We start from the raw sequence: 21,078 nt of genomic DNA, 5'->3' as shown, positions 1-21,078 counted from the left end.
CTATAGTCATTTGAAATGGCAACTTCCCGGCTATAAGAAACACTAAAGGAAATCAAGAATATAAATTGTGGTAGTCAGTAACAGTTTAGTTTTTAGATCAAGCCGAGTTCAAAAATGGAATCACTCAATTCTAAGCAAAGAATGAGGGATTACCATCAAGAACAAGGTTCCAATGGGCTAAGGAAAAGAGCTGGTGGACTATGAATGACTGGTTTAGTCATATTCAGTGATGAATCATAAATCTGCATTCGGCAAAGCGATGACGCTGGAACTTTTGTTTGGTGGCGTTCCAGTGAGATTTATGAAGAAAACATGAACATTCTTACAGTCATTGATGATATGGGGCTGCATGTCAGGTAATGGCAAAAGGGGAGAAGGCTGTCATTAAATGTTCAATAAATGCACACGTTGACATTTATGGAAAGGATGTTTGGGGATGATGACATCATTTTTCAAGATGATAATGCATCTTGCCATAGAGCAAAAACTGTAAAAGAAAAACAGTTCCTCGTGTTTCTTCAAGCCAGAAAATCTCAGAGCATTCAATTGATCGCAACTGGACTGTTTGGTATGTCTTAGAAGACATTTTGCCTCTCCGAGTCAGCTTCATTGGAGGCGAAATATCTTCTAAGACAAACCGAACAGTCCGATTAAATGCCCTGAGATGACAATTCCCCGGATGTATGAGAACATTCATAGACATCTTAAAAGCCAGAAAGTTGCCTTTTGAAATGACTGTTTTGCACCATGTCAGTTATCTGTTTTTGCCTACAAAATTAAACAACTGAATGATTATCCTCCAAAGCTGGAGAGCTCATATTTTATTTTCCAGAGGTGGTATATTTACATTTTCCTCAATCTACACATTAAGATTTGAACAAGTTTCATAATTATCAACACACTGTGATCAACAGACAACATGCTAGATGACTTATATGCCATATTACGTCTCCTAAAGTAATGCTGTGTCTCAGTTTGTACATTTTAGTCCCGGGGTGTCAAACTCATTTTAGATCGGGGGCCACATTGAGAAAAATCTACTCCCAAGTGGGCCGGACTGGTAAAATCAAGGCACAATAACTTAAAAATAAATTGTTTTCTTTGTTTAAAAATACAACTATCACATTCTGAAATTGTAGAAATCATAATGTTGTTGTTGTTTGTTTGTTTTTACAATTACCTGTTGCGGTTAATAGTATATATACTTTACTTGTCATTTATATTTGTTACTGAATAAATGATGTGATAATGTTTATCAGTCAACTCATTGGTGTTAATATTGAATCTATCAAGATGAAAAAAGCATATACAAATCCAATTACTGTATGTTATTTATGTAGTTTGATCACTTTCCTCGACTGATGTGGTTTATTTTGTTCATATGTAGCATTATCTACAAAGATACAAAGAATTGCTGTTGCGACATCCAGTGGACACATTTAGGACAGCTATTTCTTTCATTCAAAAATTAGCAAACTTATCCCGCAGGCCAGATAAAACCTTTTCGCCAGCCTGATCCGGCCCTCGGCCCGTACGTTTGACAACCCCTTGTGATTAAATTGGAGCCCTAACCAGAATTTAAATGGGAAGCCTCTCCAAATAAAATTAAGTAAGGTGGAACTGCCCTTTTATGGAATTTTGCCTATCATTCAAAATCTCTGTGCAAGACAACACCACTTTTTTATGCATTCTAATTTGTAACGCAGTATATGGCAAATACAAGGTGGCCAACGGCCCCATGGCAGGAAACTGGACAAGGTCTTGGAGTGGCTCCCGAGCTCATTCTGCCACCACACCATCCACTGAACTCATATTGATCAATATTGAACTTTATAATAGTTACCGACATGCAGCTATTGAGACACCCACTCCTGAATGACCAATGAAGCTTGGAGGATCTTATAGCGAGAAGGCTCTCCACTGCGCAAAAGCCTGTTCAAACATATGTTGTTCATGGACGATGGACAGAAAAGAGAGAGAGGTGGAAAACAAAACAGATAATGGGAGTAATCATTCACGCACATTAAGCCCTCTGAAATAACATCCAACAAACGCTAGTAATACTCCATTTACATCTCGTCAACTTAATATTAACCAAGTATTAGGGAAATTGTTATTATAAGCGCGAAGGCCGAGGAATTCCTTTTCTGATCAGAGAGAGGTAACTAGGTCATGCTGCTATACTGATATACTGAGCCGGTGAGCTGCTGCATCGCCTATGAGTTGGGAAAAGTTAATTCGAGATAATAAAATCATGCCCCTCACTTGTATAGCAGAAGATCGTGACCATAAACCGAGAAGTTGGTCAACTTTACATTCAACTTATGACCGCAGGAGGAGACGCTTGTTTCATTTATTTTACCTGTTTGAAGATTGTGATGATTAATTCTTGATCTTAAAGGGACAATATAAGCATCTCATCGTCGGCATTCCTGGGAGCTCAGACAGTGTACAGTAATTGATAGTTTTATTGTGTTTGTAGTTTGAATGTCTTGTTTAGCACTTTGCAATACTGCTCCTTGCTGGATATGCTTATCACTCAGCTTCTACAACTTGTAGCTCATCCTCCCTATATTCAGTTTCAAAAATATAAGGTTCTGGATCAATATTTGTCCCTAAGTAGTTGTTGTTGTCTCTCATGAAGTCTGCCATGATTAGTAGTTGTTGTTGACGGAAATAGCAAACGTTGTGAGGCATCTGTGAAATTAATGCCTTGTCGTATGCTTAAAATGACCAAAATACATCAATATTACATGTTATTAAGAATTTGCCTGGTACTACATCATCATCGTTGATGGAGGTTCTTGGATGCTTTTTACAGCGCTTTATGGGTGTTCCATTGTTAGCTGACTTGTGCTAGCAAATTAGAATGCATAAAAAACGAAAAAACATGTTGCTTGTGTCATTGTCTTTGTACAGTAGGAGCAGGAGTCTTGTTTGCATTGCCGGTAGTAAGTCAGACATGTTAGTGGACGTTGGACTCTTTGAACTGGTCAAAAATTTCTAGGAGTCAGGGTGTGGAAGGGTTTCCAGTTTGGTGGCCAGAGGATCACATCTTTGCTTTTTGCAGATGATGTGGTCCTGTTGGCCGAGTGTGAAGGTGCTAGGATGAGGATCAGCACCTCCAAATCTTAGGCCATGGTTTTTAGACGGAAAAATGTGGACTGAACCACCCAGGGAGTGAAGTTCTGCGTCAGTGGCGGGGTTCAAGTATTTTGGGGTCTTGTTCACGAGTGAGAGAAGAATGGAACGTAACTTTAGAAGACCGATCGGTGCAGCGTCGGCAGTGACGCGGTCACTGTACCGTTTTGTTGTGGTTAAGTGGGAGCTGATCTCAGTCTACGTTCCTAACCTCACCTATGGTCACAAGCTTTAGGTAATGCCCAAAAGGACAAGTTCGCGATTACAAGCGCCAGAAATTAGTTTCCTCCGCAGGATGTCTGGGATCACCCTCGGAGATAGGGAGAGGAGCTTGATCATCCAGGAGTCACTGCTTCTTCACATCGAGAAGAGCAAGCTGAGGTGACAGGGGCATCTACTACAGATGCCTCCTGGACGCCTCCCTAGTGAGGTGTTTCGGGCATGTCCAGCCAGGAGGAGGCCTCTTGGTAGATCCTCTGGATGGACAATGTCTCAGAGCTGTCCCGGGTCTGCCTCAGAACTACAGGAGGTGGTTTGGCACAGGGAAGTCTGGGCATCTCTGCTTAGACTGCTGCCCCCGTTACCCGGACTTAAGTGGTGGGAAATGGAAGGATGGATGGACATATGGATTACGAATGAAAGGCAAAATTCCCCCCAAAAAGAGCTGTTCTCCTTTAAGTGTAATTACTGAAGTATTTGATTTGAGACACAGCATGGCGTGAGACAGTCATAACAGTTAGTGTTGCAAGTGTTTAGCCTTTCTTCATGCTGTGGCATCGCCAATTAGTGGCCTGGCATGGATATTACACGCTCCTTTTTTAACAAGGATAATTTTATAATTCGACTAACAAATAAGTGAAATATACTAATCTCGTGAGCACTGACTTGATGACTGAGAGTTATTTTAATTTTTTTGCCTGGGTGACACGTTAGGACTTTTTAGGTTTTCTCCCGGGTGTCAGTCGAAGTAATATGTCTGCACAAAGATGGCGTTGGAGCCTCCAAAGACAGGGCTGAAGTTGTAGATGAGTGCTTTCTCCTCCTCTGCTGAACTGGGGAAGCTGTGTTGGCTCTTCATGGTTGTAAGAGAGAAGCAGGAATAGGTGATGACGGGTCAGGAGGTGAGAATGAAGAAAATTATCATGCCTTCCACCAATTAGAAGCTGCAATGTTGAAGCTGGCATGGTAGATGCAGGTTTAAAGTTAAAGTTAAAGTACCAATTGTTGTCACACACATACTAGATGTGGCGAAATTATTCTCTGCATTTGACCCATCACCCTTGATCACCCCCTGGGAGGTGAGGGGAGCAGTGGGCAGCAGCGGTGCCGCGCCCGGGAATCATTTATGGTGATTTAACCCCCAATTCCAACCCTTAATGCTGAGTGCGAAGCAGGGCGGTAATTGGACCCATTTTCATTGTCTTTGGTATGACTCGGCCGGGATTTGAACTCACGACCTACCGATCTCAGGGCGGACACTCTAACCACTAGGCCACTGAGTAGGCTTGTATAGGGGACGGCGTGGCGTGGTTGGCAGAGTGGCCGTGTCAGCAACCTGAGGGTTCCTGGTTCACTCCCCACCTTGCCACGTTCATTGTGTCCTTGAGCAAGACACTTCACCCTTGTTCCTGATGGGTCGTAGTTAGGGCCTTGCATGGCAGCTCCCACCATCAGTGTGTGAATGTGTGTGTGAATGGATGAATGTGGAAATAGTGTCAAAGCGTTTTGAGTACCTAGAAGGTAGAAAAGGGCTATACAAGTATAACCCATTTACCTTTTATAGCTGATAATATATCTCACAAAGGGTACAATTATCATACAAATAAGGTAATTATTGTACATATGGTGACACCAATGAGTTCATTAAAGAGGTCATTAAACAGAACCGAGCAAAAATAAACAGCACAACAAGCAACACGGTAGTTGACACATACCATAAACCAACTGTCAATATGATTGTCCATCTAAACGCCAATGTGCTTACGAACACGTAAACTAAAATCCCAGCGGCAACTCTTCTTAACGCCACAATATACAGTATGTGAATAATCATGATTTAACACAGGTTACCATTTGTTTGCATTAACAAAATTTGCTTAGGAAAATATCCTGATATTTGGATACAAATGCAATCTTGTAGTCACACAGGAACCTTTTTTTAAATGTTTTAATGAACTGAAAGTCATTGGTTTGTTCAAAACTTGGTGACAGTAAAAATGGTAAGAATTGCAATATTATTCAATAAAGGACACTTATTATACATGTTAAGCTTTTGTGCTACTATGTGCTTAGCTGTTGTGTAGCTGCTATGTCCTATTAGTCTATAGTCTACCATGTTTACCTTTTATAAATGAATTGACTGAAATAGAGGAAAAGATCAACCTTGTGTGCTTATTGGAGGAAATTTAGATGTTAACTGTATGTCCAGCATTGTACAATTAAACATTGAAAGTTACTGATGACGTTACCTTCCGAAACAAAGAAGCTCGCAGTGTAGAAGGAAGCTTGTACAGCTGAGGTGGAGTGGACCATGCCAGCCTTATCCACCCACTCAAAAGGGGCTTTCTCAGGATGCCACTGCACACCGTAGAAGGGGTATTTGTTGGCTGAAAGGAACCACAAGCATGTCAAAGTCTTTCAGTCCCTATAGGATTTTGTAAGACTTTTTGGGGATTGTCGCCACCTAAGATGCCTGAATTTACGGATGCTTTTTCAGTTGCGGCAAAAGTTGTGATGTTTTGAATCAAATGATTTTACAATAAGAGTTAATCAACTTGTGACTTCATGAATTTGTTATGAATGTTTCAAAGGCCTACTGAAACCCACTACTACCGACCACGCAGTCTGATAGTTCATATATCAATGATGAAATATTAACATTGCAACACATGCCAATAAGGCCGGTTCAGTTTACTAAATGGCAATTTCAAATTTCCCGGGACTTTTTTCTTGAAAACGTCGCGTAATGATGACGTGTCTGCGTGACGTCACAGGCTGTTAGGAATATGAGCGCTGCGCACACACACAGCTAAAAGTCGTCTGCTTTAACGGCATAATTACACAGTATTTTGGAGATCTGTGTTGCTGAATCTTTTGCAATTTGTTCAATTAATATTGGAGAAGTCAAATTGGAACAATGTAGTCGGGAAGCTTCAGCCTTTAGCCACACAAACACACGGTGATTCCTTGTTTAAAATTCACAGAGTTGAAACTTTACAATGGATCACAGCGAACATGGATCCCGACTACTTGTCAACCAGTAGGTTTCGGTGTGAAAATTGTGGTTAAAAAGTCGCCACTTATTAAACCGAACCAAGCAAAAATAAACAGCACATCAGCAGAGCGTGTGCCTCCCTGTACAGCTGCCGACTATCAGGTACTGTTAAACTCACTAAAACACTAGCAACACAATAGAAAGATAAGGGATTTCCCAGAATTATCCTAGTAAATGTCTCTAAAAACATATGAATCCGTTGAATGCAACGCGATTGCAATCGTGTTTATTTTATTTTTTTTCTGCTATCAATATCCTCAAACACGAATCTTTCATCCTCGCTCAAATTAATGGGGAAATTGTCGTTTTCTCGGTCCGAATAGCTGTTTTTGTTGGAGGCTCCCATTAAAATCAATGTAAATATATGAGGAGCCATCAACATGTAACGTCATCGTCTGCGACTTCCGGTAGAGGCAGGGCTTTTCTCCAGTTGCGAACTTTATCGTCGATGTTCTCTACTAAATCCTTTCAGCAAAAATATGGCAATATTGCGAAATGATCAAGTATGACACATAAAATGGACCTGCTATCCCCGTTTAAATAAGTGTTCCTTGTAACATTTACCCCAAAAAGCACAGGATGTGAACAAAATTGGAAAAAACAAATACTGTAAAATCACATATTCAGAGCTTATTTTCAAATTACTGGACTGTTTTAATTCATTCTAATAATAGTAATAATTAATTATAATTATGTAAATAATCACCACCTAAGCCTTCCTTAGGTGGTGATTATTCTCCGTATATATTTTACACTTAAAAATGTTTGTTCATCTTAAACATTTATGTATGTTTTAAGACATATACCCCCACACGTTAAAAGTTAAAGTACCAATGATTGTCACACACACGAGGTGTGGCGAAATTATTCTTTGCATTTGACCCATCACCGTTGATCACCCCCTGGGAGGTGAGGGGAGCAGTGAGCAGCAGCGGTGGCCGAACCTGGGAATCATTTTTGGTGATTTACCCCACAATTCCAACCCTTGATGCTGAGTGCCAAGCAGGCAGATAATGGAACATTTGTGAACTGTTGAGAGCAATATATAGTGCAATTTTATTTGTTGGTAATTGAGTGACGATGACTGATTATCGTTACACTTCAACTTCTCTAACAAGTAAATACTGCCACTTTGCTCGGTCAGCATTGCAAATGAAAACATGTTCTTAAGTGTCTTTCCCCGACTAAATAAAGCTAAAATAAATTCATAAATACATATACATTAGTAAGTAAGTGTTTATATAATACATTACTCAGAAGGCTTAGTGATATTTACAGAAACAGGATAATAGGCCTGAGCTATGGCGATTGTGTTGTTTGAGCAATAAAGAGTTGTAATATTGTTCCACTTTGCTGTGACTGCTTCGTTTACACAAGAAACAAACATACATTTTGATCAGATAGTTGTCATGCAAGTTTGGACGCCGCTCAGAGACAAATTATTTTGGTGAAAATTACGCTGATTGGCCAAAAAATGCGGGAAAGTTGCGGGCACTGGACAAAGATAATAATTTGCTGGGATTGGTTGTAATTGCTTGAATTTTTGTGATTGTAAATTCTTGAATGGATTGCTCTTTGTAGTAATGACTGAACAAAGATTGTAGTGTGGAAAAGGACCTTCCATGGTGGAGATGAATTCCGTCTTCCCATCCGTGTTTGTAGAAAGCACTTTGTAAAACTTATTCAGCTCGGCGTTCTGGCTGTAGTTCTGAAGGTTCACAGATTCACATCACATTCAGGTTCACATTAATAGCAGCATCTTCCAGCAGTAAAGTCAATAAGTTAATTTAAAAAATCAGGAAAATACCTGAAGAGACAGACTCCATTTGTGGAAGTTGCTGGTCCTCCTTAGCCAGTGAATCTATTAGGTTCTTGGGGAAGTCCCTGAACAGACGACTGGATGAGGCATCTGAAGGACCGAAACAAGAGCATGTCAGTCTCAGGTTACCATGACAACAAATCAAGACACACTGACAAAGATTACAGTGGAAACTGTAAAAAAGAATACTTTTGAGGTTGTTTGTTCCACCTTCTGCAGGAAAAAAATAAGGCTTACAACTTCAGGCCACAGTTTGACCCTGAAGTTTGATCCTGGTGCAGGATGCCTGAATACAACAATGGATTCTACTACCATGACGTCACCAACAGCAACGGCAATGGCGAAATCATGGCAAAGTTTGACACATGGGTGTTTGACACATGGTGTCAAACTCTGGCCCTCAGATTGGCCCGCCGTGTATTTTCATTTGGTGTCACTGTAACACCGCATTCACCGCTAATACTCATACTTGCTAACCCCACGTAAGCGGCATGGCCGGAAACCAACATTGAATGACCGTGACCTTCGATCCTTCAGACGGCACTGTATCAAAAACCGACATCAATCTCTAAAGGATATCACCACATGGGCTCAGGAACACTTCAGAAAACCACTGTCACTAAATACTTTGTCGCTATATCTGTAAGTGCAAGTTAAAGTTCTACTATGCAAAGCGAAAAAACTTCCGGAAACGCCGAAGGCTTCTCTGGGCCCGAGATCATCTAAGATGGACTGATGCAAAGTGGAAAATTGTTTTGTGGTCTGACGAGTCCATATTTCAAATTGTTTTTGGAAATATTCGACATTGTGTCATCCGGACCAAAGGGGAAGCGAACCATCCGGACTGTTATCGACGCAAAGTTCAAAAGCCAGCATCTGTGATGGTATGGGGGTGCATTAGTGCCCAAGGCATGGGTAAATCACACATCTGTGAAGGCACCATTAATGCTGAAAGGTACACACAGGTTTTGGAACAACATATGCTGCCATCTAAGCGCCGTCTTTTTCGTGGATGCCCCTGCTTATTTCAGCAAGACAATGCCAAGCCACATTCAGCACGTGTTACAACACCGTGGCTTCGTGAAAAAAGAGTGCAGGTACTTTCCTGGCCTGCCTGCAGTCCAGACCTGTCTCCCATCGAAAATGTGTGGCGCATTATGAAGCGTAAAATACCACAGCAGAGACCCCGGACTGTTGAACGACTGAAGCTCTACATAAAACAAGAATGGGAAAGAAATTCCACGTTCAAAGCTTCAACAATTAGTTTCCTCAGTTCCCAAACGTTTATTGAGTGTTGTTAAAAGAAAAGGTGATGTAACACAGTGGTGAACATGCCCTTTCCCAACTACTTTGGCTCTAGTTGCAGCCATGAAATTATAAGTTAATTATTTTTTGCAAAAAAATAAATAATGTGTATGAGTTTGAACATCAAATATCTTGTCTTTGTAGTGCATTCAATTGAATATGGGTTGAAAAACATTGGCAAATCATTGTATTCCGTTTATTTTTACATCTAACACAATTTCCCAAGTCATATGGAAACGGGGTTTGTAATATGTGAATTCACATTTTAATTCCAAAGAAATAGCGATTGTTGCAGGACCGGAATAGACAATGTGGTGTATTTGCTTACATGTTACATAAATTGCATAAGTTGTTTGCGTAAATAATTTGAAAAATAAAGCTAATGGAGTTCCACTCTGATGTCCGTTTTGCCTCTACTGAACAGCCATCAAAAGATTTGATGTAAATATATTACACCATATATCCATTCATAACTTTTAAGGTGTGGAAACTTTTATTTCATTTTGTAGTAGTAGTAACAACTTTTTTTAAATTTACAGAATTTGGTCAACTTCCGTTGTTTTCACTTTATCGAACTGCGCATGTGACATTGATGCCACATTGGGCCATGTGTGCGTTTGCACCGGAGTCTGCTGAAGATCACATTTTACATGCAGTGTAACAGGTAGCTAGAAAAAAAAATCTGAATGTGAAACAATCCGATTTGGGCCACTTTGGCCTGCAGTGGAAACGTTGCCTAAGTGTATGCTATGCAGAAAACGAACAGGACCTGACGTGAAAGTGAGGGTTAGCACCACCGCCTTGGTGTCGGTGTGGGTCAGAAGGTTTTTGTTGGCCGTCAAGACTGACAGCTGCTGGAAACCTTGACAAGTCCCCCAGATGGGGAAGTAGTCACCATCATCGTTTGCCTGCAGGGGGCGACAATTAGATATTTCAGGGTAGAAGACAAATGGACCAGACAACCTGTCTTTTGTTTACTGTGTGCTAATTCCTGACAGTTCAACTTCTGACAAAGTGGCATGAGTTTAAGCACATCTCTATTGTCATTGCGCCTGGTGTGTCTTCATGTGGGTGGAGAATTAAGAATTTTTAACTGATGGATGTGACTGTGTGGGTTCCCTCCGGGTACTCCGGCTTCCTCCCACTTTCAAAGACATGCACCTGGGGATAGGTTGATTGGCAACACTAAATTGGCCCTAGTGTGTGAATGTGAGTGTGAATGTTGTCTGTCTATCTGTGTTGGCCCTGCAATGAGGTGGCCACTTGTCCAGGGTGTACCTCGCCTACCGCCCGAATATAGCTGAGACCCCCCCGCGACCTCAAAAAGGGACAAGGGGTAGAAAATGGATGGATGGATTTACATCCACTGTCATATAAACCTTTAATATTTTATGATGTTCTCTGATGTACTTCTTAGACTCTTATTTATTCCACAATCGGGAAATCATGTTTAGTTTATGACGTTCTACATTGTATGGCCCACACACCTACTAATGTAGGAGGAACTGTCCAAAACAATGCCATGGCTCCTTTTACCTTTAATGCGAGGTTGTACAAGATCTTGGAGGCCCGAGTGAACGGCGAGTTCTCGATGTTTACATCTCCTCCGGGCAACAGCAACCTGAGGACACGTGTTTGACATCTGGACTCTCTCAAACCGAACCAACTCTTTTTAAAAATAAGGAAAAAAGGATCCACTCACCCATTGATGGAATCGAAGATCTTAACATATTCTTCTTCGGTCTGAAGGACTCTGGTGAGCAAATGAAAAAAGTAATCATGGAAGTATCATGCCGGACTGAAAAAAGCAGAACTCATCTGGTTCATGAGCCAAATCTTTTTTGGGAGGTATGGAAGCTGTAATTGCTTAATATATAGTGAATGTCATGATCATAATATTAGGGCTGTCAAATTACCGTATTTTTTCGGATTATAAATCGCAGTTTTTTGTCATAGTTTGGTCGGGGCTGCGACATATACTACGGAGCGACTTATGTGTAAAATTATAACATATTACCGTAAAATATCAAACATTATTTAGCTCATTCGCAGAAAAGGTGAACAAAATGTAAGCAATCGTCACACACACGTCAGCAATCGTCACACACACGTTGACCAATAAGAATTTGGCGGGGGAGAGTCATGGCAGAAGTGCATTGTGGGTCATGGGATGCTAACTGCTATATGCTATATGCTACTGCCCTAGCTATTAAAATGTATCATTTTAACGTTGGTGGTAACTTATGAAAAAAGAGAAGGGCTGAACAAAAATGGCACCAAAAAGGAAATCATGTACTGCAAATAACAAGCTGGACGTAGTGAAATATGCAGCAGAAAACGTCAAAAGGAAGCGACGCATATCTTTGGAGTTGGCAGAGTTGTTTAGAAGCGACATCGAGGAAGAAGATTTCATCGGATTTATCGATTAGGAGTGACGGATTGTTTGGTAAACATATAGCATCTTCTATGTGTTATAGTTTTTTGAATCAATCAATCAATCAATGTTTACTTATATAGCCCTAAATCACTCTTAAATGACTCTTACCATAATATGTTACGTTAACATACCAGGCACTTTGGTTTACTTCCTGTTTCTTTGTATGGTGTATGATTTATGAGGCATAAATCATGTTCTTACCTGCACGCTTCGTCCAGAGTGGTACGTTTACATCCCGAGAGAACGAATCCCCGCAGTAAGATGCGACCCCCACGTGACATAAGGATTGTGAGAATTCTCCAAAAAGTGCAGTTCCCCTTTAAAGGGTCATATTATTATGCTGTTCTCGTTTAAAACACTTCTCTTGTGGTCTTCATAACATGTCATGGTGGTTCTTTGGTCAACATTTTGCATAGATTATGTTTTATCAACCATCTTCAAGCTACTTTCTGACTTTCTTATTTACGTGCCCTTACTTCGACGGCGCCTTGTCCCTGTAAAACCACATTGTATTTTTTAACGCTTTCAAATCAGGTCTACTGACAGATATAAGAACAACACGTTACTTTGTATTAGAAATGGCAGCAGTGGAGGATACATGTACATGTGTGAGCCAGTCTGCCCCACAACAAGAGGATAGGGAAAAAGTAGGAGCTTATTGAGCAAAGCACTTTCTACCATGTATGCATAATCCAAAATGGTTTGTTTGGAGGAAGTATGAAAGAAGGCAACATTGTTTTATAAATATTCCTGCCATGCCTCTATGGTTTGATTTCAAATTTTCGGGACTTATGCAGATCCAAATACATCCATCCATCCATTTTCTACCGCTTGTTCCCTTTTGGGGTTGCGGGGGGCGCTGGCGCCTATCTCAGCTACAATCGGGCGGAAGGCGGGGTACACCCTGGACAAGTCGCCACCTCATCGCAGGGCCAACACAGATAGACAGACAACATTCACACTCACATTCACACACTAGGGCCAATTTAGTGTTGCCAATCAACCTATCCCCAGGTGCATGTCTTTGGAAGTGGGAGGAAGCCGGAGTACCCGGAGGGAACCCACACAGTCACGGGGAGGACATGCAAACTCCACACAGAAAGATCCCGAGCCTGGATTTGAACCCAGGACTGCAGGACCTTCGTATTGTGAGGCAGACGCACTAACCCCTCTGCCACCGTGAAGCCCGATCCAAATACAAATACACAAAAACAGATATCAATAGGTATGAACAGTTGGTTTTGCATATTAAGTCCCCTTCAACACGTAAGCTTCTCCTACCTGATGGGAACGATGCGGGCCCCGGCGCTTTCCAGGTATTTGATATAGGAGGCGGCAATGTACGAGGAGCCTTTTGCATATTGGTGATTTGGCGGGACACCCTGTGCCAGCACACCTTGGGAGGACATGACACTGTTACAACCATTGCATACAATGACCAGCACAATGCATTATGGGAACGGAACACGACTGAGTGGAACACATCGAAGAGTTTTCAAAATCTCAGTACTGTGTGGCCTAATTTTTTTTTTGTGATTCATCGTTTTATTTTATTTTTTTAACCACTGTAGTGTTGTTAGCATCAATCTATTAACATAAATGCCAATGGGCTATAGTTCATGCATTTGCTAATTCAATGCTCAAAACTAATTCCAGTTACTTAAATGAGTCATCTGCGATGAGGTGGCGACTTGTTCGGGGTGTGCCCCTTCTTCCGTCCGATTGTAGCTGAGATGGGCACTAGCGCCCCCCGCGACCCCTTATAGGGAATAAACGGTAGAAAATGGATGGATGGACAAATGAGTCATCTTCAGATTAGGAACCTTGTACAGAAATGAAACAAAAACATTTCCAAAAAGCAAACAAAAAAAAGCCTTAGGTGAGCCAATAAACGTTTTGAGTTTTTTAATGTATGTATTATCAGATTTAAAATTGAAAATGGGTATGGGCGATATGACTTGAAATATATTTGTGATATATTTTGCTACCTCCTGCGATAACAATATGCAATATATTATTTAGTAAATAAATAATGTCATAACCATTTTAAAATGGGTTGTAAAGGCATCTTATTTAGCTGCCAATGTATGCAATGAAACGTTGCGTAAAATACAGTTGTATTATCTTCTCAAAACTATTATTAACTATTACTTCCTGTTGTAACGTGTATATCTACTTTTCTGTTTTAAAATGTAATAGTAGCTTATTCTTCTGTTGTTTGAAAACTTCACATTAGTTTTGGGCGATACTACAATACCAAGTAGTTTACAGGTGCAGTATTAGTCCCTGATAGATTACATGTTTAAGATCATTGAATGATTACTTTTTTGATCACAATTATAAACAGACAAAAACGCAAGGTGGCGTAATATCAGTGAACTATCGAAATGATTTCCTCCAATTTACTCTGATTAAAATCCTTTGTTTTTTTCCCTTAAATCCCTCCTGTGTCCAAGGAATTATGTCCTGGGTTTTTTTTTTTAATACAATAACAAACACGACAAAATAATTTGTTGGTCACAAAAAATATTGATATAACCACAATAGTATCAACCAAATAATTATACTATACTGGGTATCATTACTGTCACATCTTTGTTTACATTCAAGAGTTCTAGATTGCGGTTGCGATTTATTCATCCTCCCACTTGTGCATTGTAGCATGTTCAGTGATTCTTCATCCTCCTTCCGGCGATTATGTTTGTAAAAAAATATAGTTTATTTGTTGCCATTTAGGCAAAGATTACTGACGTAGAAGTGGCTTTGCACTGTGAAGATACATTAGCTGCAAGCAAGAATGCTACAGAGCGTTGAGGATGCGGTCATTTGTTGCTGTGAAATTTGCAGACACAGTTAGAATCTGTCATCAACATGCACTATCACAATATATATATATTTTTTAAATGGCTGTGATAATAATGTCATTGGGGCATTTCTAATCACTGCTATGTTGGAATTCTTATTAATATTTATACTGTTGTTGATATTATTCCTTTTTGTTTGACTACTTTTGGATTGTTTTGTGTCATGTTTGTGTGTCCTTTCAATTGCTCTGTTGATTGCTATTCTGAATGTTGCTGTGCCGGGTTTGGTTTTGGAATTGGAATTGTATTATTATGGCTTTATTGTGTATTATTGTGTTGGATTGATTAATTAAAAAATAAATAAATAAAATAAAATACAAATATATAAAGATAGTATTAAAATCTATATTGTCGTCAAATGTATATAATTCATAAAATATATTGTCTACATTATGCAACCTTAGTTGAAACTTTTGTGTAAAAAGTTTTAAAACTAAAAAAAAACACACATTGACCTTAGACCTCTGCCAGGCCTTATAAAATCCATTAACGACTTTTTACGTTATTTATAGTGTGTTGTAGTCTGGATTAGGGCTGGGCGATATTGGCTTTTATTAATATAGCGGTATTTTTATGCCATATCGGGATATACAATATATATTACGATATTTTGCCTTAGCCTTGAATGAACACTTGATGCATATAATCATATAATCACAGCAGTCTGATGATTCTATGTGTCTACATTAAAACATTCTTCTTTATACTGTATTAATATATGCTACTTTTAAACTTTCATTCAGAGAGGGATCACAACTAAGTCAATTCACCAAAACTGTATTTATTGAATACTCTTCATTCTCTCGCGGGTGACTTTTTTAAATTAAGGAACACATTGGTAGTTCTGCTATCTTTTTTAGCAACACTTCTGCTGCATACTTTGCATATTGCTGTTGTTTGCTAAATATCTTGCCGCTTGAAGCCAAACCACCGCCAGACGATGGACCTCCTGCTGTTTTTTTGGGCACTAATTGGTCTTCCTCCATTTGTGATCAGTTTCGCAGCTTCTCTCTCATAACGTCACTCGCTCCGCTTGCACGACCTGCGAGAGCGTATGACGCTACACGCGTGACAGTATGTGACGTATGTAAGAAGGCGGGCTTGTTTTACGTCTCTGTGAGAAGGAGAGACGAGAAGGAGTGAGAAGAGCCTGTAGTGTAATGCCCGCAGCTAAAAGCAACTGCGTGAGAACGTATACTCGAATATTACGATATATTAATTTTCTATATCGCACAAAGACAAACCCGCGATATATCGTTTTTATCGATATATCGCCCAGCCCTAGTCTGGATCATGTTTTGTATTTTCAGTCTAATACTCCTTCGTTTCCTTTTTTTTGTGCACCCTTGTTTGTTTTAGTTGCCATGGTGACTTATTATTTCCACCTGCCTCTGGTTAGTGTTCGCCTGCTCACCTGCTGCCTGAGCACTAATCAGAGGCATTATCCAAACCTGCCTTGCCCTCCAGTGAGTGCTGGAGTATTGTTTGTTGTATGCTGTGGACTGCCTTTTTTTGGAAGCTGAGAGCTATTCCCTGGATCCTGACTCCTTTCCCTGTTTGCTGTTTCTTGGTTTCTGGTTTGTGTTTTCCTTGCCTTTTTTTTTAACATTAAAACCATGCTTTCATGTACCAAGCCTGTCATCTCTGCATCTTGGCGTTCGTCACCACCACTTCGTGACATGGTGGAACTAAAGAAATGGAGTGAGGCCTATTGTCAGTCATCTATTATCGTTGTCTCTGCGTGCAGAGGTGGGGCTGCAGGCATGCAAACACATAAGTTGAAGCTAACAACGTCGATGTAAGGTATTATAGTAGAAATTAAACAAATCAGCCCCAAAATGTAATCACTTTTTCTTTGTCAGAACTGTTTTTATCCTTCTCTGATATGAAAATACTAAACCCTTACTTTTTGAGCTATATATAGCAAAATGAAAGAAGCAAAGTGAACACCATTGTCTGTCTCCACTATGTCAACCAACACACACACAGATGGATAAATGTTAGGTAAAATTAGTAGAAATGACCCCGATCAGTCCTTAATCTGATCAGTTCTTCTCAGGCCCGCTCCTCCCTATATATATGCAGATCACACATTGTTCATAAGGCCCCACAATCTATGGGGGGCCCATTTTTGTGTGAATAAGTGTAAAATGTCAATTGATGAATGAAATCCTACCGCAAAGGGAATTCCCAGCCCTTTCCTGGGCCATTCATCCATCCATGTTCTACCGCTTATTCCTTTTTGTGGTCGCGAGGGGCGCTGGTGCCTATCTCAGCTACAATCGGGCAGAAGGCGGCGTACATCCTGGACAAGTCGCCACTTTATCGCAGGGCCCTTTCCTGCTCTATCATTCGTAAAAATATAGAGGCAAATTTTCCTTAAACTCTCACTTTGACATTTGGTGTTGATAGTGGGTAATTCTAAGACACTTAACACAATGAGGAATCAGACAACTATATGGCGGATTTACCATACAACTTATATAGAGCTTGGGTCACTCCTGCACTTACATTGATAGTGACATAACAGAGATATTAAACAAAGATACATTGCAAGTACGAAAAGAAAGTATAGACATGGCACGAAAGACATTGCTGTCTGTTCCTAGCAGCCCTAAATCCTGGATTGACGGCGAGAACAGGTGGTTTTCAGAATTGACTAATGTGTACCTATCTTGGAATTTTTTACCTTATGTGTGGCAGAGTATTTACTGTATGGTACAGTCTTCAGCTATTTGCAATATTCTTGCTAAACCTAGTTAGATAGAATTTCATCCTATCAGGTGTGTACTATTAGTGCTGGTCTTATAATGTAGTCAGACTGGTTTCAAAAACTGTCTGAGAGATTTGCATTTTTATGTTTTAAATTTTTAATTTTTGTTATGGTTTACTAAAGGGAGATGACGGCAACAGACACCAGGTGTCTGTTGGCATCACCTCCCTGTTTAACCACAACAGTAAGTTCCTGCCAAGATTATTAAGGACCTGACGGCAAAATTCCTTAATCCTTCCCCCAGTGGCTTTAGCCGCGCCCCCAGTGACTAATTCCACCCCCTGTAATTAAAAAAAATAACAATAAATTCCCTTCTTTTTGCCCCATTCACCATGTCTTTTTCTTTCTTTCGCTCCACACGGGAGGATTTGTCTTGTCCTACTGAACTGTCATGGAAAGGCATATTTAGTATCGATATGAGCAAGGAGGAATTTTTTCATCGCCTGGACATCCTCCTCCCACCCTTAGAGACTGTTTCTGAGCCGGCAGGAAGCGTCTGGCATCCGCTTTCGAAAGGGGGGGTAGTCCTGGTAGCTGTGCAGGTGTGGCGGCGCAGCTGCACCCAGACAGGCTACCAGGAAATATATATATATATATATATATATATATATATATATATATATATATATATATATATATATATATATATATATATATATATATATGTATATATATATATATATATATATATATATATTGGGGTTGTACGGTATGCCGGTATTAGTATAGTACCGCGATACCAATTAATCATATTGGGTACAATACCACCGCTCAAAAGTACCGGTCTGCCACCCCTGATACTACTATGATTATGTTGATTTTTTTTCTGGCATCACAACATCTTTCGGTTTTTAAAATGTATATTATGTTTTTAAATTCAGGAAATATGTCCCTGGACACATGAGGACTTTGAATATGACCAATGTATGATCCTGTAACAGATAAGTATCAGAGTATTAACAACATTTGTGGTATCATCCAAAACTAACATAAAGTATCAACCAAAACTAACATAAAGTATCAAACAACAGAATAATTAATTATTACATTTTAACAGAAGTGTAGGTAGAACATGTTAAAAGATAAAATAAGCAGATATTAACAGTAAACAAACAAGTAGATAAATAAGTCATGTTGTACCACTTGTAGTTGATGATTTTGACAAAATAATAGAATGGAAAATGACACAATATGTTACTGCATACGTCAGCAGACTAATTAGGATCCTTTGTCTGCTTACTTACTACTAAAAGACAAGTTGTCTTGTATGTTCACTATTTTATTTAAGGACAAACTTGCAACAAGAAACATATCTTTAATGTACTACAAGATTTGTTGTTAAATCAAAGTCAATAATGCATTTTTTGTTGTCTCCTTTATTTAGAAAAAAATAAAAAATAAATAAAATATACATATATATATATATATATATATATGTATATATATATATATATATATATATATATATATATATATATACATATATATTGTAATGAGCCTATGTCATATTAGTTTCACCTTGTAAATTCAATTAAACTAATAAACGAATATTGACCTATACTGTATTTATATCATCTTTACGCATCATCTTTATCAATGATTATATAAAATACATGTTTTGGATATGTTCATTTAATCTCTAATGCAAAACATATTGTTTTCAATTTTTATAATCTGTGCGTTATCTTTATTTTTTTGCTTTTATACTTTACCAACGATTCCCTTCTTTCCTTTTGATCCCTGTCTGAAACAGTTTTTTGTTTTTTTTATAAAGGTTTCATGATTTCTACTGTTTAGCCCTGGAACAGATTATTTAGGACTGTGATTTACCATGTGAAAGGTTATTTGCTGTAGACCAGTCTCAGTGTGATTTGGATTGATTGATTGATTGAAACTTTTATTAGTAGATTGCACAGTACAGTACATATTCCGTACAATTGACCACTAATTTGTAACATCCGAATAACTTGTTCAACTTGTTTAAGTCGGGGTCCACGTAAATCACTTAGTTATTGCAGCTAACAGCCACTTTGTCACAAACAAAAAGTCACTTCTTGTTCTTCGGCTTTTTTATTTTTGATGTTAATTGATGTTTATATAGAAAAGTGGACATACTTGCACCACCTCGGGAGCTGTATTAGGTGTCTGGATACAGAACTCAGAGGGTACGTTTAGCTCAGTGGTTCTTAACCTTGTTGGAGGTACCGAACCCCAGTAGTTTCATATGTGCATTCATCGAACCCTTCTTAGTGAAAAATAAAATGTTTTTTTTTTCAAATTCAAGACAAAGTTATGCGTTTTTGGTAACTCTTTAGTATGGAGAACATATTCTAAGTAACAAAGACTTAATTTAGAAGTTTTTGGACACTAAGGGAACATATTCTAAGTAACAAAGACTTAATTTACAGTTATTTGGTTAAGGTTAGGGTTAGAAGGTTAGGGTTATAATGAGGCCGTGCCAAATAAGTACTTAATGATGACTAGTTAAAGGCCAATATGTTACTAATTTGCATGTTAATAAGCAACTAATTAATGGTGAATATGTCCCCCATACTAAAGTGTTACCATGTTTTTTTTTACTGGTGAACAAAATGAACCGTGCATAAACATCACCTTGTTCAAAGAACAAAACTGACACAGTGCATAAACTCACAACAAATTACACAACTGCAAATCAGTGTGACTGCTGCTGTTGCCGTATCCGTAATACGCCGATAGGTAGAACTTTTTTTTGACACAATGAGTCGGGTGTGTTTTGACCTCCCTGAGGCCGACTCACCGAACCCCTAGGGTTCGATCAAACCCAGGTTAAGAACCACTGGTTTAGCTACAATTGTCTCGTGATTTAATGCGGTCGTTAATGAATGTATTGTCATCAATCGTCAACAAAAAGACTGTGCATTGTTATGCCACACAAGTGATACGCAATGACACACACTGGCAACACAACGTGTAGATATCGTGTCGGTGGAGCGGCACCGTGAGTGAATCTTGCTTACCGATGATCGGGCTTTGATTGAGCTGAGGGCTCCTCGCCGCCGAGCACACACAGGCGGTCAGCAGCACCAGCAGAACCATCTTGAACATCTTGAACGACACAACACAAGAGAACACAACACAACACAACAGCTACTGCGGTGATGAGAATGAGGACGCGGAGGAAGGGAGAGACATATAAAGGGAGCGGCGGGCGTGTCTCCCTCCAGCCTAGAAGCATCCACGTGGTAGAGGGCGAGCCTTCTTACTGGAAACTTCATTAAGCACACAACGCAGGGGCAGACTCAACATTTAAAAAGTACTAATGATTGCAACACACACACGAAGTGTCATTCAAAAAGTACCAATGATTGTCACACACACACTAGGTGTTGTGAGATCATCCTCTGTATTTGACCCATCACACTCACCCCCTGGGAGGTGAGAGGAGCAGTGAGTCGCAGTAGTGGCCGCGCCCGGGAATCATTT

The 21,078-nt window shown here is 39.6% G+C and overlaps 1 protein-coding gene across 1 annotated transcript; it reads right to left on the bottom strand.

Moving 5' to 3' along the window:
• Nucleotides 1-4,099: 4,099 nt before the first annotated feature.
• On the bottom strand, nt 4,100-20,830 carry zgc:171566. Its single transcript, XM_061875656.1, is given in 12 exon segments — nt 4,100-4,213; nt 4,513-4,520; nt 5,610-5,747; nt 8,033-8,123; nt 8,223-8,259; nt 8,261-8,324; nt 10,309-10,447; nt 11,076-11,160; nt 11,242-11,292; nt 13,258-13,372; nt 20,613-20,700; nt 20,747-20,830. Coding segments are annotated over 12 exon segments (1,014 nt in total).
• Nucleotides 20,831-21,078: the final 248 nt, after the last annotated feature.

The sequence above is a fragment of the Nerophis ophidion genome, linkage group LG16 (genome assembly GCF_033978795.1).
Source record: "Nerophis ophidion isolate RoL-2023_Sa linkage group LG16, RoL_Noph_v1.0, whole genome shotgun sequence".
NCBI lineage: Eukaryota > Metazoa > Chordata > Actinopteri > Syngnathiformes > Syngnathidae > Nerophis > Nerophis ophidion.
The sequence above is the reverse complement of the archived record's forward strand: the minus strand, read 5'-3'. Positions and strand labels throughout refer to the sequence as shown.